The sequence below is a fragment of the Geotrypetes seraphini genome, chromosome 19 (assembly GCF_902459505.1).
Source record: "Geotrypetes seraphini chromosome 19, aGeoSer1.1, whole genome shotgun sequence".
NCBI lineage: Eukaryota > Metazoa > Chordata > Amphibia > Gymnophiona > Dermophiidae > Geotrypetes > Geotrypetes seraphini.
This window is the reverse complement of record NC_047102.1, coordinates 13274771-13290221: the sequence shown is the minus strand read 5'-3', so window position 1 is coordinate 13290221 and position 15451 is coordinate 13274771. Positions and strand designations below refer to the sequence as shown.

The window sequence follows — 15451 nt, the reverse complement described above, 5'->3', positions numbered from 1 at the left end:
AAACCAGGCCTGGCAGAAACCCAAAGAGTAGCAACATTCCAGTGCTGAGATTGTGATGTCACAATGCCCCATTCCACCAATGCCTAAGAGCCAACTTTATCAGTGATGTCACAATAGCTCCATTGTCCTATACTTGGCTCACATAAGAACATAAGAGTTGCCATATTGTAACAGACGGAAGGTCCATCAAACCCTAATATCCTGTTTCCAACAGTGGCCAACCCAGGTCCCAAGTACCTGGCAGAAACCCAAAGAATAGCAACATTCCAGAGCTGAGATTGTGATGTCATAATGTCTCATTCCACCAATGCCTAAGAGCCAACAGTGATGTCACAATGGCTGGATTGTCCGGTACTTGGCTCACATAAAAACATAAGATTTGCCATTCTGGGATACACCGAAGGTCCATCAAGCCCAGTATCCTGTTTCCAACATTGGCCAACCAGGCCTGGCAGAAACCCAAAGAGTAGCAACATTCCAGAGCTGAGATTGTGATGTCATAATGCCCCATTCCACCAATGCCTAAGAGCCAACCTCACCCGTGATGTCATTATGGCTTGATTGTCCTGTACTCAGCTCTCATAAGAATTGCCCTATTGGGACAGACTGTAGGTGCGGCTCACTGGTAGAGTTGCTGCCTCTGCACCCAAAGGTTGTGAGATCAAGTCCCGGTGCTGCTCCTTGTGACCCTGGGCAAGTCACTTAATCCTCCCGTGCCCACCGCTTTGAAGGTAAGCTTTGAAATGCCGAAGCCACAAAAAGGCGGTATACAAGTCCCCTTTCCCTTTTCTCTCTTATTCATGCCCATATTTAATCATTCCCATACATTTCTTATTTGCCTTTGTGTCTGTCTGGAATAAAATCATAAGGTCCATAGATCAGAGACCATCTCTTATGTGTACTGTATGTACAGGGTTGCCAGATTTGAAAAAACAGAGGATGCCTGGCCCCGTCCCTTTCCACCCCCCCCAGCCCCGCCCTGTTCTGGCTCCACCCTATTCCTCCCCTAGCCACGCCCCCCACATGTACCTCCCCAAGCTCGAAGGCCTTCGGAAGCCTTCGTGATTGTGCGGACCTCGACACAATGACGTCGCACGCATGCACGTGTGCGTATGATGTCATCACAGTGACGGCTGCCCATGTGCCAAGGCTTCCAGACGCAGCCTCCGAGCTCAGGGTTTCCGAAACCCGGACAAACTGCCGGTTTTTGGAATCCCTCCGGGCGCCCGGACCGTCCTCTAAAAGAGGATCTGTCCGCGATTTCCTGGATGTATGGTAACCCTTTGTATGTGTATAGTGCTAGATACATCTAGTAGCACTATAGGAATGATGACTATAGCAGTAGTAGTGCATGAAAGATTTGGGGGTCTTAGATATTTATTTCTGTACTTAATCTGTTCCTCTCTACATATCTTTGTGTGTCTTGCTACAGGTCCCCGGACAGGTGATGAGAACTGCAACGTTAACAATGGCGGCTGTGCTCAGAAGTGTCACATGACACGGGGGGTTGCACAGTGCAGCTGCCACACTGGATACCGACTGATGGAGGATGGCAGATCCTGCCAAGGTGATACTTAGTAGCAAGCTCCTCCCCCACCATTTAAATGTAATTGGGTCACAGCACTGAGACACAACAGTTACTTGACAAATATTTCAAGCATTACACTTCCCCCTCCCCATTCGCGGTTTCTGCACTCGCGATTTCACATAATCGCAATTTTTTTTCTGGGGAGGGGGAAAATTAAAAAAACCATATTTTTTACCTCCCTGCTGCCTTCCCGGCCTTACCTGGTGGTCTAGCGGGTTTTCGGGGCAGAAGCGATCTTCCTACGCTCCTGCCCCGTGCAGATTGCCATGAGGAAATGGCTGTAGGGAGTTCCCGTCGTAGTCTTGAGAGACTACGGGAACTCGCAGTAGCCATTTCCTCATGGCGATCTGCACGGGGCAGGAGCGTAGGAAGATCGCTCCTGCCCCGAAAGCCCTCTAGACCACCAGGTAAGGCCGGGAAGGCGGCAGGGAGGTGGGGGTGGGTCAGAGCCGGATAATTGCGGTTTTTCACCATTCGCGGTCCGGCTCTGCCTGTATCCCCCACGAATAACGAGGGAGAAGTATACATCAACTCAAAATAAAAAAAAGAGGAACACTACAGTGTTTCTGCTGCCTATAATCCTTCCTCCTCCCCCAACCAGATCTAATAGCATTTTTAATCCTCATTACAAAAGGCACAATAGAAGAGAACATGCCTAAATCATTCAATAAGATTTATGGTTGATGTAGACCAGTGTCTGCCAAACTGTGTGCCCTGGCACAGCGGTATGCCCCAAAGAGATTCTGGGTGTGCCACGAGAGATTCCAGAATTTTTCTTTGGTTTTAAAAATTCACTTCATAAGTATACACTACAATAGATAACATGTACGTCACGTATGCAAGAGTATGTCTGTGTTACAAGCATCTGTGTGTGTAAGGATACAACTGCTCAGGCAAGCATCATTCTAAGACGTGATTGGTCCTTGAAAACTAATGGCAAGTAATTAATTCATTCAATTTTCTATACTGTTCTCCCGAGGGAGCTCAAAACAGTTTACTTGAGTTTATTCAGGTACTCAAGCATGTTTCCCTATCTGTCCCAGTGGGCTTACAATCTATCTAATATACCTGGGGCAATGGGGGGGTTTAAGTGACTTGCCCAGGGTCATAAGAAGATGCGTGGGTTTCAACCCACAACCTCAAGGTGCTGAGGCTGTAGCTTTAACCACTGCGCCACTCTAGAAATCAAAATGTAGTAAAAGTGAGCCAAGTAAAGGACAATGAAGCCATTGTGACATCACTGATAAGGCTGGCTCTTAGGTATTGGTGGAATGAGGCATTATGATGTCACAATACTAGCTCTGGTTATCAGAGGCTGAAACTTCACACTATTAATTTATTCAATTTTCTATATTGTTCTCCCAAGGGAACTCAGAACAGTTTAAATTAATTTATTCAGGTACTTAAGCATGTTTACCTGTCTGTCCCAGTGGGCTTACAATCTATCTAATATACCTGGGGCAATGGTGGGGGGGGTTAAGTGACTTGCCTAGGATCATGAGGAACAGCATGGGTTTGAACCCACAACCTCAGCAATCAAGGTTTTGTTACCATTTGGATCTTATCTTTGCAAACTTGGATTTTCAACTCTGACAGAAATTAAATCGAAAAAAAGAGAACAACTGCAGATGATGGATGTTGAATTGTATATTTTCTTGTTAACTATTGAGCCATGTTTTGAGTTAATTTGCACTCAAAAACAAGCACATCCATTGCATTGATTAGCAATTCAATTCTGCACTTTAGTTTCACCGTTGTTACAGTTGTTAAAGTTCTTTAAGCTATGTATGGGTATACATAGCTTAAAGAACTTTAAACTCTCAGATTTAATTTTTTTTTGTTGTTGGTTTTGCAATTTTATAATTTCAATTCTAATGTGCCGCAAAAAAACATTTGCTCCATTGAGTGTGCCGGAGTTAAAAAAAGTTTGAAAGACAACTGATGTAGACTTTCTATACCACTTCTTCTAGTGTACAGGTCTAGGCAGTTTACAATCTAAAATTACCGCATTTTCCAGTCTATAAGACGCACCTGACCATAAGACGCATCTACATGTTGAAGAAGAAAAACCAAGAAAAAAAATTCAGTTTTCTTTGTTTTTCCTCCTCTACACGTAGGTGCGTCTGGTGCTGGGAAGCCCGAAGCCCACAGCCCCTGTGATTGGCTCGCAATTCATGAGAACTGACGACAGTCAATCACAGAGCGCCGTGGGACCAGGCAGAAAGCGCAAAGGTCGCACTCCTGCCTTATGCGCCACTCTGCAACAAGAAAGGCTGCCGTCCAGCAGGAGACCATGCTGGACCACCGCTAGTTAAAAAAAGGTACCGGGGGAGGTGTATTCGCTCCATAAGACACACCCACTTTTCCACCTCCTTTTGGGAGGTAGAAAAAGTGTGTCTTATGGAGCGAAAAATACAGTAATCTCAGAAAAGAGCTCCATTATTCTGAGGAAAGACCATTCATACCAATAAAGCAATCAGATATTTAACACGTTCAAAACAAGATTGATTAAGTTAAGCAAAGAGTACATTGATCATTACTTAAAAGTAGACTTGTGAACTACAAGTCTGATCCCCAAGATCCAAGCTCCATTCTCAGACATTAGCAGTAACTTGAGAGTATTACTACTGTTTCTCTTCTGTCTTAAGTTTTGGTCTCCATGATAACATCTCAGCATAACCTCTGACCTTTTTTCCTTTCCAGATGTTAATGAGTGTGCAGAAGATGGTTACTGTAGCCAGGGCTGCACCAACATAGAGGGTGGATTCCAGTGCTGGTGTGTGCAGGGATACGAACTTCGTCCCGACAAGCGCAGTTGTAAGGCCTTGGGTAAGAAACATGGGACTGGGGTGAAAGCACAGAATGGCAAGTATGAAAGGCATGGGAGAAAGTGCCTGGGATGCTGTGGTGTCTGCTAGGTTTTAGAGAATGCCATCGCTTTGGATTTCTACCACAATAGGGAGCTGGTGTTCTGGTCTGATGTCACTCTTGACCTTGAAGAGAGGACAGCACTCTTTGGGAGTGTGTTATGTGTTTCACAATTTTTCCTAATTGTGGCACTGAACCTGTGTATGTATTCTGTCTCGGTGGGTTCTGATATGGGTTCTGCATTTCCTAGACACTGATTTCCTTGTTGTGTTCCAGAATTTTCTTTTCTATGTGTTACATAGTTTCTGTGCCACACAGACACAATGGGGCTCATAATTGAAACTTAAACACATCTAAAAACCCGCCCAAGTTGGAAAGTGCTGATAATCAAACCGACTTTCTGGACATATCCAGGGACTATTTAGGCCTCTGAATGCCGCTGTGTGCCCAAAGCTGAAAGGGGCATATCTGGAGGAGTGGTTAGGGTAGCAGTTGGGCAGAATGTGGGCCGACCTAAACTAAACTAAACTAAACCTTAGGTTTGTATACCGCATCATCTCCGCAAGCGCAGAGCTCGGCACGGTTTACAGAGGTTGAGAGGAGAGGAGCTACGAAGATGGATATAGGAGAGGGAAAAAGAAGATAGGGAGGGAACAGGGTACTAGAGAACGGGGATGATTAGATTTTTGAAAAGAGCCAAGTTTTCAGGTGTTTACGGAAGGATTGGAAGGAGCTAACATTTCTGAGCGGGGATGAGAGGTTGTTCCAGAGTTCTGTGGATTTAAAAGGGAGGGATGTTCCAAGTTTTCCTGCGCGGGATATACCTTTTGTAGATGGGAAAGATAGTTTCAGTTTTTGGGAGGATCTAGAGGAGAGTGGGTTAGAGGAATTCCAAAGGAGTGGGATAACGGGGGGTAGGATGCCATGTAGAATCTTGAAGGCTAAGCAGGCACATTTATAGAGGACTCTGGAGTATACTTAGTCGTCCTGCAGGGATAATCGAATGTTTCATGGGACTTCCTGGACAAAACTTATACATTGTGAGTTAGACGATAAGTGCCCAAAAGGTATGCAAAGTGACCAGATAACTACTGCAGAGATGACGCAAAGACCCCCACACACTCCCCCGGTGATCACTGACCCCCTCACACTGCCACAAATGTCAGAATAAAAACGTACATACCTGTCTCCAGAACATCAGCACCTGCTATAGGAAAGCCTAGTAGAGCTCCACACAGGTCTCATAAGTAGCCTGGGGGTGTGCTAGTTAGCCATAGAGAGGAGGACCCAGGCCCACATTCATGGTGGAAAATGTAAGCCCACCAAAATCCTACTGTATTGCCATATAGGTGCCACCTGGAGCCATAAGGATTATTGGGGTTGTAGACAGGTGGGTATAGTGGGTTTGGGGGGGTGTCACCATAACCTATAAGGGAGTTCTGGTGAGATGTGTGTGGCACTCTTTTTGTGAAGTTCACAGCAGTGTACCCTGTAAGGTGCCCTGCTGCTCTGCTGCCATGTCTGGGTGGCCAGTCCTTCACAATGCTGGCCCCTCCCATGTCCAAATGGTCTTGTTCTATGTGTTTGGGACTTAGACAAATTTTTGGTTGAAAATGTGGTATAAAGATAGAAGTAATGGCGGTCCGGACGATCAATGGCTTGGACGTCCAGATAGACGATTTTCAAAAAAAAAAAAAATATTCTAGATGTATTTTTTCGAGAATGAACATTTTACTACTGCCGACTTTGGGCGTCTAGCACTATATGTCCGAATTGGACTTACATATTTCTTTTGATTATGCCACTCTGACTGCCTTATTTCATCTGCTTTCTAGGCCCAGAACCTGTGCTACTCTTTGCCAATCGGATTGATATCCGCCAGGTTCTGCCTCACCGCTCTGAGTATACACTCCTGCTGAATAATCTAGAGAATGCCATCGCTTTGGATTTCCACCACAATAAGGAGCTGGTGTTCTGGTCTGACGTCACTCTTGATCGCATCATGCGTGCCAACCTAAATGGTAGCAATGTGGAGGAGGTGGTCTCAACAGGGCTAGAGAGTCCAGGTATGAGCACACTCTTCCCCTTTCTCCCTTCAGAATAAGGAAATTGCATTTTAATTCACATATAGGACTGGGAGAAGATGACTCAAGTAAACATGGGAACATAGAATGTGATAGAAAATGACGTCTACAAGAGACCCAACCAAGAAATTGACCCTTGGAATCCACGGATGAGACGAAAATCCATACCAAACAGGCTATGAAGACTGATGTAGCTGATGTAGACTTTATTAGAACAAGAGTCCATAAAATAAAAATTGGATAGCTCTATGTCTAATAAATGTTGGCACTGTCATCTAGAAGCAGGGACTTTAGATCATTTATTATTCATTATTCTATTGCCCATTTATTATGAATTTCTGGAAATCAATTTGGGACCATAAGAACATAAGAATTTGCCTCCGCTGGGTCAGACCAGAGGTCCATCGCGCCCAGCAGTCTGCACCCGCGGCGGCCCATCAGGTCCATGACCTGTCATGTTATCTTGATTTAGCCCTAGCCCCCTTGTTTTCATCTATACTCTTTCCATACTCTTATCTACCCTTATCTGTATCCCTCAATCCCCCTATCCTTCAGGAATCCATCCAATCCCTCTTTGAATCTCTGTAGTGTACTCTGCCTGACCACTTCCTCCGGGAGCGCATTCCATGTGTCCACAACCCTCTGTGTGAAGAAGAACCTCCTGGCATTTGTTCTAAACTTCTCCCCTTCCAGTTTCTCTGAGTGCCCTCTTGTGCCTGTGGTTCACCGTAGTTTGAAGAATCTATCCTTGTTTACCTTCTCCATGCCCTTCACGATCTTGAAAGTTTCTATCATGTCCCCCCTAAGCCTCCTCTTTTCCAGGGAGAAGAGCCCCAGCTTGTCCAGCCTGTCAGCGTATGAACAGTCCTCCATACCATTTATCATTTTCGTAGCTCTTCTCTGGACCTTCTCAAGTATCGCCATGTCTTTCTTGAGGTACGGCGACCAATATTGGACGCCTTACTCTAGATGCGGATGCACCATTGCACGATATAGTGGCATGATGACTTCCTTCGTCCTGGTTGTAATTCCCTTTTTAATGATGCCCAGCATTCTGTTAGCTTTCTTCAAGGCCGCTGCACATTGCGCTGATGATTTCATGGTTGTATCCACTAGCACACCCAAGTTTTCAAGATTACTCTCCCCCAGCAATGTTCCCCCCATTTTGTAGCTGTACCTCGGGTTCCTTTTCCCTATATGCATGACCTTACATTTTTCTATGTTAAAGCACATTTGCCATTTGTTTGCCCACTCTTCCAGTTTGCTTAGGTCCCTTTGCAGGTCTTCGCACTCCTTTGTGTTCCTAACTCTGCTGCAGAGTTTGGTGTCATCAGCAAATTTTATAACTTCACACCTTGTTCCCGTTTCCAAGTCATTGATATATATATTGAACAGCAGTGGTCCCAGCACCGACCCCTGCGGAACACCGCTTGTGACCCTCTGCCAGTCGGAGTATTGGCCCTTCACTCCAACCCTTTGTTTTCTGTCGGCCAACCAGTGCCTGATCCATCTGTGTACATCCCCTCCCACCCCGTGGTTCGACAATTTCTTAAGTAGCCGTTCATGGGGGACCTTATCAAAGGCCTTTTGGAAGTCGAGATAAATGACCAAATTAATTGTTTATTAGATAACCCAGTGGCATTATCATATGATACTGTGCTATTTGATATGGCAATGAGACCAAAAAGTCAGATTTCTACAAACAATAATAAATTATTACTTATAATGATTGATGTTGCCATTCAACAAATTACGTATAATTGGAAAGATTGGAGTAGATTAAATTATAATTTCTGGTGGAATTCTTTGTCATGTTTATAAAATGGAGAGATTTATTGCAATACAGCGGGGATGTTTCAGGAAATTTCAAGATGTGTGGGAGCCATTAACAAAATATTGTACTATTTAGATGAAATTGTTTCCCTTAAATTTACAAGTTCAATAGTGAGGGGGGGAGGGGGAGTTAATTTACTATTACATATTCTATAAGATATTTGATTATATGGTAGGAAAGGGTGGGAAGGGGGGTGATAAGAGTTTATGTTTTGTACCAATGATGATTATTAACTGATATATTTATTGTTAATTTGTTTGAACATATGTCACACTTATTGTAAGTTTGAAAATGAATAAAGAATTAAAAAAAAAAAAAAAGAGTCCATAAAATATCCACAACCCTAAGTAAGGGACCCACTTCGTCTATTTTCCCATCCTCCTGAGCCTCCCTGCTTTCAGCTTCATATCATGATCTCTCTTGTTCTATATTTAAGGCTTCCTCTTGTACATTTCGTTATATTTTGGGATATGTAAATGTGTTTGCCATCTCTCTCAATTTCTCCTCTAAAGTGTGGTTTTTCTCTTACACGGATCTTTTTTTAACTCCTGATACTGTAGGAGGTCTTGCTGTTGATTGGATTCATGACAAGCTCTTCTGGACAGACTCAGGGACATCCCGAATTGAAGTTGCTAATGTAGATGGCACTCATAGAAAGGTGTTGCTTTGGCAGAATCTTGAAAAACCTCGTGCTATAGCTCTGCATCCCATGGAGGGGTAAGTGAACTTGGAGGGCGGGTAGAGGTCGTACTGTATTATTGTCTTATACTTCCTCGAGCACTGTATTCCATGGGTGACACAATAGAACTTGGAAAAACAGAGGTCATGGTTCATTTTATGGGTAATGGAAAAAAAACTAAGACGTGGGGGAGGGATGAATATCAGGATTCATACATAGTAAGGGGGGTGCTGGACCTCCCCGGGCGCCAGCACCTCTCCATTCTGCCCCACCACGCACCGCTCACGCCATCCCTTCCCCCACCCCCGTACCTCTGTAGATATTTGCCAGCGTGAGGAACTTCTGCCTGTTGCTCGCTCCAGCCTGGTTCCCCTTTGAATCGCTTCTGGGTCGCAGGGCCAGGAAGTGACATCAGAGGGAAACCCAACGCTAGTGTGAGAAACATGCTGAAGAAGCCATGCGCGCTGGCGAAGATTTACAGAGGTACATGGGAGGAAGAGAGTGCGAGTGTGGAGTGTAGGGGGGGGGGGCGCCTCCTATCCTCACTATGCCACTGCATACATTATCATCACCCTGCATTCCGTGGAGAAGCAGCAACCTTCAACAAAGCCAACTCTGCTGTAGCCCTGAATCCCTTGGAGAGGAAGAACCCTGGGGCTGGTCATCTCTTGCTGTTACTTTGAATCCTCTCTTGCAATAGCTGCAACGTACAGTAAGTAAAAGAGAACACATTACCAGTCTAAACCAGATCTCTCAAGAGTGCGGAGTCTTTCAAACTGTTAAAAGGATTTTTTTTAAAATTTTTATTTCAGCCAAGCTTTCAATGGTATTTAAATTGTGCAGGTGTGCAAACAATGGAGAAAGCTATACTTTTGTTGGGTTTTTTTTCCAATTCTTGGTTTATTTGTACTTCGTTATTATGTATGTTCAACTGTACCAAACCTAGAATTGTAGATAAAGCAGGTTATAAATATTAAAAATGTAAATAAATGTATTTATATACCACTTATATCCTAAGTGGTTTTACATTCAGGTACTTTATCATATTTCCCTATCTGTCCCGGTGGGCTCAAACTCTACCTAGTGTACCTGGGGCAATGGAGGGATTAAGTGACTTGCCCAGGGTACAAGGAGCAGCGAGGGATTTGAACCCACAACCTCAGTGTGCTGAGGCTGTAGCTCTAACCACTGCGCCACAGTCCCCAAATAGTTTAGAATTATGAGCTTGTCTTTATGTTGCAGAAATACCGCCAGCTGCTCATAATGTATTTCATTTTAGCACCATCTACTGGACAGATTGGGGTAACCAACCTCGCATTGAATATGCCAGCATGGATGGCTCTAGCCGATGCATCATTGCTGACACTCATCTCTTCTGGCCCAACGGGCTGACCATTGATTATGCTGGACACAGAATGTACTGGGTAGATGCCAAGCATCATGTCATAGAGAGGGCAGACCTGGATGGCAAGAACCGGAGAGCTGTTATCAGCCAAGGTCAGTGTGACAGTACCAGAACTAAAGAGAGAAGCGTGGAGATATTGGAAAGGAGGGACAGGGGGAACTCTGAAAATGTCTCGTATTCTATGGTATTTATTCATGTATCCAGTGTTCCCCCGTGAATTTGCGGACTCACTAATTTGCGGTATTCTCTGACCGCCTCTTCCTGTACTAAATCGGGCGTGTCAAAGCAGCTCCTGATTGGTGTAGCCTTACTTTAGTAAAGGAAGAGGCGGTCGGAGCATACCGTGAGTGATTTTCTTCACTCGCCGGCGCTTCAGCTGGCCTATCCTGTCTCTCCTGCCTTTTGACAGGTGAAAAACCATATTCACGTTTTTTTTGAAATTCATGAGGGCCTGTACTGTAGTCCGCCTTTACACCAGACAGATCACTCTAAAGCATCTATAAAAGCTTTACAATTATGTAACAGCAAAATGCAACATACATGTAATAAACCCCCCTTTTGCTGAGCCGCGGTAGAAGTTTCTACCACGGCTCAGAGTGCTAAATGTTCCAACGCTGCGGGATTGACACCTGATCAGCGGCCGCCAACATCGGCTCCGGTTACAGAATCTGAGCCAGTGAGAACTGTTCCAAATTTTTGGAGGATGTGGTATGTTTAATTTGGGCCATTTAATCCTGAGGGAAACAGCATCTAGAGCAGCCAACTTGGCTACTTCTTGCCACTGTGCCAGAAACAGTCTGCCAGAGACGAGAAGGTCCAATGCCAGGATCCTGGAATTGTTCCTGTTATTCCCATTCTGTACCTTGTAATTTTATCTTGCTGTTATCTTCACTGCTCTCTATATGTTTTAGTCACTTGAGAGCAGTATTTAAAAGGATTTTCCATGGGTTAACATCTGTTCCCCTACAGGGGAACACTGGTCACAGGCTCAGCGCAGGCAAAAAAGGGTTGGATCGGGGGTAACTTGGCAGTTCCATACTTGACCCTGGTAATCTTGGATGATGGTGGGATGAAGAACTGGTGTGGTCTGGTTTATTGCTGGAAAAGAGAAATGTGATCGCTGACATTTGGCTCTTGACTTGTCCCTTCAGGCCTTCCCCATCCTTTTGCCATTACCGTGTTTGAAGACAGCCTGTACTGGACGGACTGGCACACAAAGAGCATCAACAGTGCCAACAAATTCACTGGCAAAAACCAAGAGATCATCCGTAACAAACTGCACTTCCCCATGGACATTCATACCCTGCACCCGCAGCGTCAGCCAGCAGGTGAGCTCAGAGGGGGACAGCAGGACTTACAAATGGGCATACATTTCAGGCTTGGCACCTAGGAGTTAGATGCCATTTATAGAATGTTTATTGAAAGCTTTTCTACTGCTACCAATGACTGGAGAGTCAATTCAGAGCAATTTACATGAGCTTCTGTAAAGGTGTTAGTGTTTTCTGAGTTGGTTTTCAATAGACAATATTTATACCATATCATTCTACATATATGTACACATTTATATCATAGTCAATTATTCCACTTATATACACATATACTAGTATCGTGTATTATGCTCATATTAAATCCTACTTATTTGCACACATAATACCTGTATCGTGTTCTATGTTGGGGGCCTAATGGGGCTTAGCCAGCTATCTCCTCTATGTTGCTTTGTTAGTTAAAGTAGTCTGTGAAGAGGATGGTCTTTATTCCTTTCTTGAACTTTCCGGCAGCATTTTCTAGTTTTAATTCCGTCGGAAGGGAGCATCTGTGGGATTTGAACCTAGGCTTCCCAGTTTTCAGCTTGCTTCCCTAACCCCTTGTTATTCCAGCTCTCTGCATACCTGGCAGGCTGATACCTATTTGATAGGTTTTGCGGGTTGGTAGCGGTAACTGAAAGCTGCTGGACTTGGTAGGCCTGTTTCAAAGCCTCTCAAAACGATCAGATTTCCTGGAGAGGAAAGAAGAGCAGAAGGCCGTTAGCTGTGTTACCATTTCTTATTTGTGTCTGAGGCCTAACCATGCATTAAGAGAGGTTACTTTGCCTCCTCACAGCTTTCTCTTCACATCTTATATGTTGTGGTCTTTTCTTTTGCTATTTGAGCAGGGAGAAATCGCTGTGGCAGGGACAATGGGGGCTGCTCACACCTCTGCCTTCCAAGTGCCAAGAACTATACTTGTGCCTGCCCCACAGGTTTCCGCAATATCAGCAGCTACATGTGTGCCGAAAGTAAGTGCCAGAATGCCTTTCTATCTAGGGTTACCATATTTGTGAAATGACAAAAAATAGGATACATGACCTTGGCCCTGCCTATCCCACCCACACTCAGCCCCCCTAGCCCCACTCCCAGAAGCTAGTTAGGGAGTGCTAGCTTAGACAGAATCCGGTGACTCCCTCCCCCTCTTACTTCCTCGGCGCTGAAATTCAATTGTCTTCAGACTGCCAGCAGCTCAGCGAGGTGAGTGCTGCCGTTGGCCTGTCCTGGAAGCCACCGCTCTGCAATGACTTCCTGTTCCTGTGTAGGCGGGACTTGCAGGGAGGCGACTTCCAGGGCGGGCCGGCAGCAGCAGGCTCGCTGAGCTGCTATGGCCGAAGACAATTGAATTCCAGCACCAAGAAGGTAAGAGGAAGGGAGAACCAATGGATTCTGTCTAAGCCCCTGTCAAACCCGGACACACTCCTACAATATTTTTTTTTAAAAAACCTGCCCGGACACCCGGACAGCCCTCTAAAAAGATTTTCCCAGACGAATGGTAAACCTATTTCTATCATTCCTGGGAGAGTGGGCATCACCATGAGCTCATTGCTGTATTGAATCTCTACAGAGTCTACTGTTGCCTGAGCAGCAGGAAACAGTATGTACTGTGAGGGAGAGAGAGAGGATTTGGGTCACATCTGATGCATGTTTTTCTTGACACCAGTTTGGTTTTATAGCCCCCTGAAGCAGCCTATGTAGGTCTAAATCTAGCTAAGTTGGGCTATGTGTTTTATCCCCTCCTGCAACTGTTGTTAACTAAAGGCGTTTGGATCAACTTTTGTAGCTCAGTCTGCCACTTGTTTCTTGCTGCTCTGGCCCTAGTGGACCTTATGGACCGGCTGCCCACTTGTTTTCTTGTTTGAGGGCAGGCCGTTTTCATTGCTGAATAAAAAGCATGCTTCATTTTCCATTTGAAGGGGAGGGACCGACTGGTCCGAAAAATACGGTACCTGATATAGAAAGGCAAGGGAGGCATCTTTTCAACCAGTGACCAAGTCTTTATTTAGGTTAATGGTCCCAACAAGGATCTGAGTTTCGGCGTATCGAGGATGCCTTTCCTCAGGGCACACTTTACTGAAAAACTTGGATCCTAGTCAGGACCACTAACCTAAATAAAGACTTGATGATTGGTTGAAAAGGCCGCCTCCCTTGCCTTTTGTTACTGTCTATATCTCTAGGCGAGCTGTTCTTCTTTCTGCCTGCATACTTACCTGATAAACATGAGAAAAAGAATCATAGATGTAGTCTTGAAATAGATAAGTCTTTGTGTCCTCAATACACCTCAGATCTATCAGTAAGAAGTTCCACAGTATAGTTCTGACCACTGAAAAGATGCATAAGCAAGTCTCATCCAAATGAACACGATAGAATGGAATGTCCAACAAGTATTGTCCTTCTGATCTTAGCATATGGGGGAGGGGCGGAGGGGGCAGGATAGCTTCAAGAAAGAAGAATACATCCAAAAGCTCTGTTAATACAGAGCTTTATACAACTTAAATCTGATCCAGAAAATAACCAATAACCAATGCAAAGGAGCTACTGTAAAATAGGGAAAATATGCAAGAAATAACTTATCCCACAAGAATGCATGCGGCAGAATTTTGTGCATTCAGCCATGCACAAAGCGCTATTTTAGGAAATCCAACGTTCAGTCCGTTGGAAAAAAAATCAAAATGATGAGTCACTAAGATTTGCAAAAACTTTCTTCACTTTTCCCTAGTTCTCACCGTACTGTTCAAACCATTAAGTTACTCATCTAGTCCATTTATTTCTTCCACCCTCTAAGAATTGCTCAATGTTAACAGAACACCCAGGTAGGATATAGTTCTACCAACATCTGGTATGGCCCTGCATTTGACTCTGGACTGGGCAGACGGAAAGTCCCGTGGGCCTTACTGCGAGATTCATTTTTCAGTCTGGGCAATATTCATTGTGAGCCGATTTCTGTCAGACATCAAGCAGGAACTTTTCCCATCTCCTTTGGGTTGGGAGCCAGTACTAAGGCAGAGGGGAGCTTCATGAGATGGGGACAGGAGAGTTAACTGCCAGTGGACAACCTTGTCGTCTTCAACGAGCTTCCTGCCCTGCTCTACCTCACCTTGTTGCTACTGATAAATTGTTTGTATCTGTAACTTTGTTGTTGAACTTTAGAAGAATTAAAAGGAGCCTTTCGACCTTTGATCAGGTCTTGACAAGTTCCTGCTTTTTGCTCGAAGGACGGACATCCGTCGGATCAGCTTTGACACGGAGGACCTATCTGATAAAGTCATTCCTGTGTCCAATGTGCGTAGTGCCGTGGCACTGGACTGGAATGCCAAAGATGACTTTGTGTACTGGACAGATGTCAGCACCAATTCCATTAACAGAGCAAAGTGGGATGGGAGTGGACAGGAGGTAAGTTCAAGTATTTCAGTGTCTGGAGATTTGATGTTTCTGTGCATCCTTCTGATGGGGAACTGATTCATCTAATGAGAATAGGAAGAAAAAAAAAGTGCTATAGATAAAACGTTTCTCAGATTTTTCTGTTTGTACTTTTCCAGGTTGTGGTAGATACTAGTTTGGAGAGTCCAGCTGGGCTGGCTATTGACTGGGTCACTAACAAATTATACTGGACTGATGCAGGTAGAGTTACTTTACTGTTTGTGGTGTGGTAGAATCACTCAACGCTTAGCATAACATCCACCAGGAGG

General features: G+C 44.7%; 1 protein-coding gene across 5 annotated transcripts in view; it reads left to right on the top strand.

Annotated features, from left to right (window-relative positions):
- Positions 1-15451, top strand: part of LRP4 (LDL receptor related protein 4) — a 163138-nt gene that overhangs the window by 108113 nt on the left and 39574 nt on the right. For 4 of the 5 annotated variants that reach the window (XM_033928224.1, XM_033928221.1, XM_033928226.1 and 1 more), the window contains exons 10-18: positions 1433-1567; positions 4292-4417; positions 6292-6522; positions 8935-9091; positions 10333-10550; positions 11610-11786; positions 12608-12733; positions 14947-15155; positions 15302-15383. In XM_033928224.1, coding sequence (XP_033784115.1) covers positions 1433-1567; positions 4292-4417; positions 6292-6522; positions 8935-9091; positions 10333-10550; positions 11610-11786; positions 12608-12733; positions 14947-15155; positions 15302-15383 — 1461 coding nt within the window. The remainder of the gene's footprint in view (positions 1-1432; positions 1568-4291; positions 4418-6291; positions 6523-8934; positions 9092-10332; positions 10551-11609; positions 11787-12607; positions 12734-14946; positions 15156-15301; positions 15384-15451) is intronic. The other variant, XM_033928223.1, reaches the window with a different exon arrangement.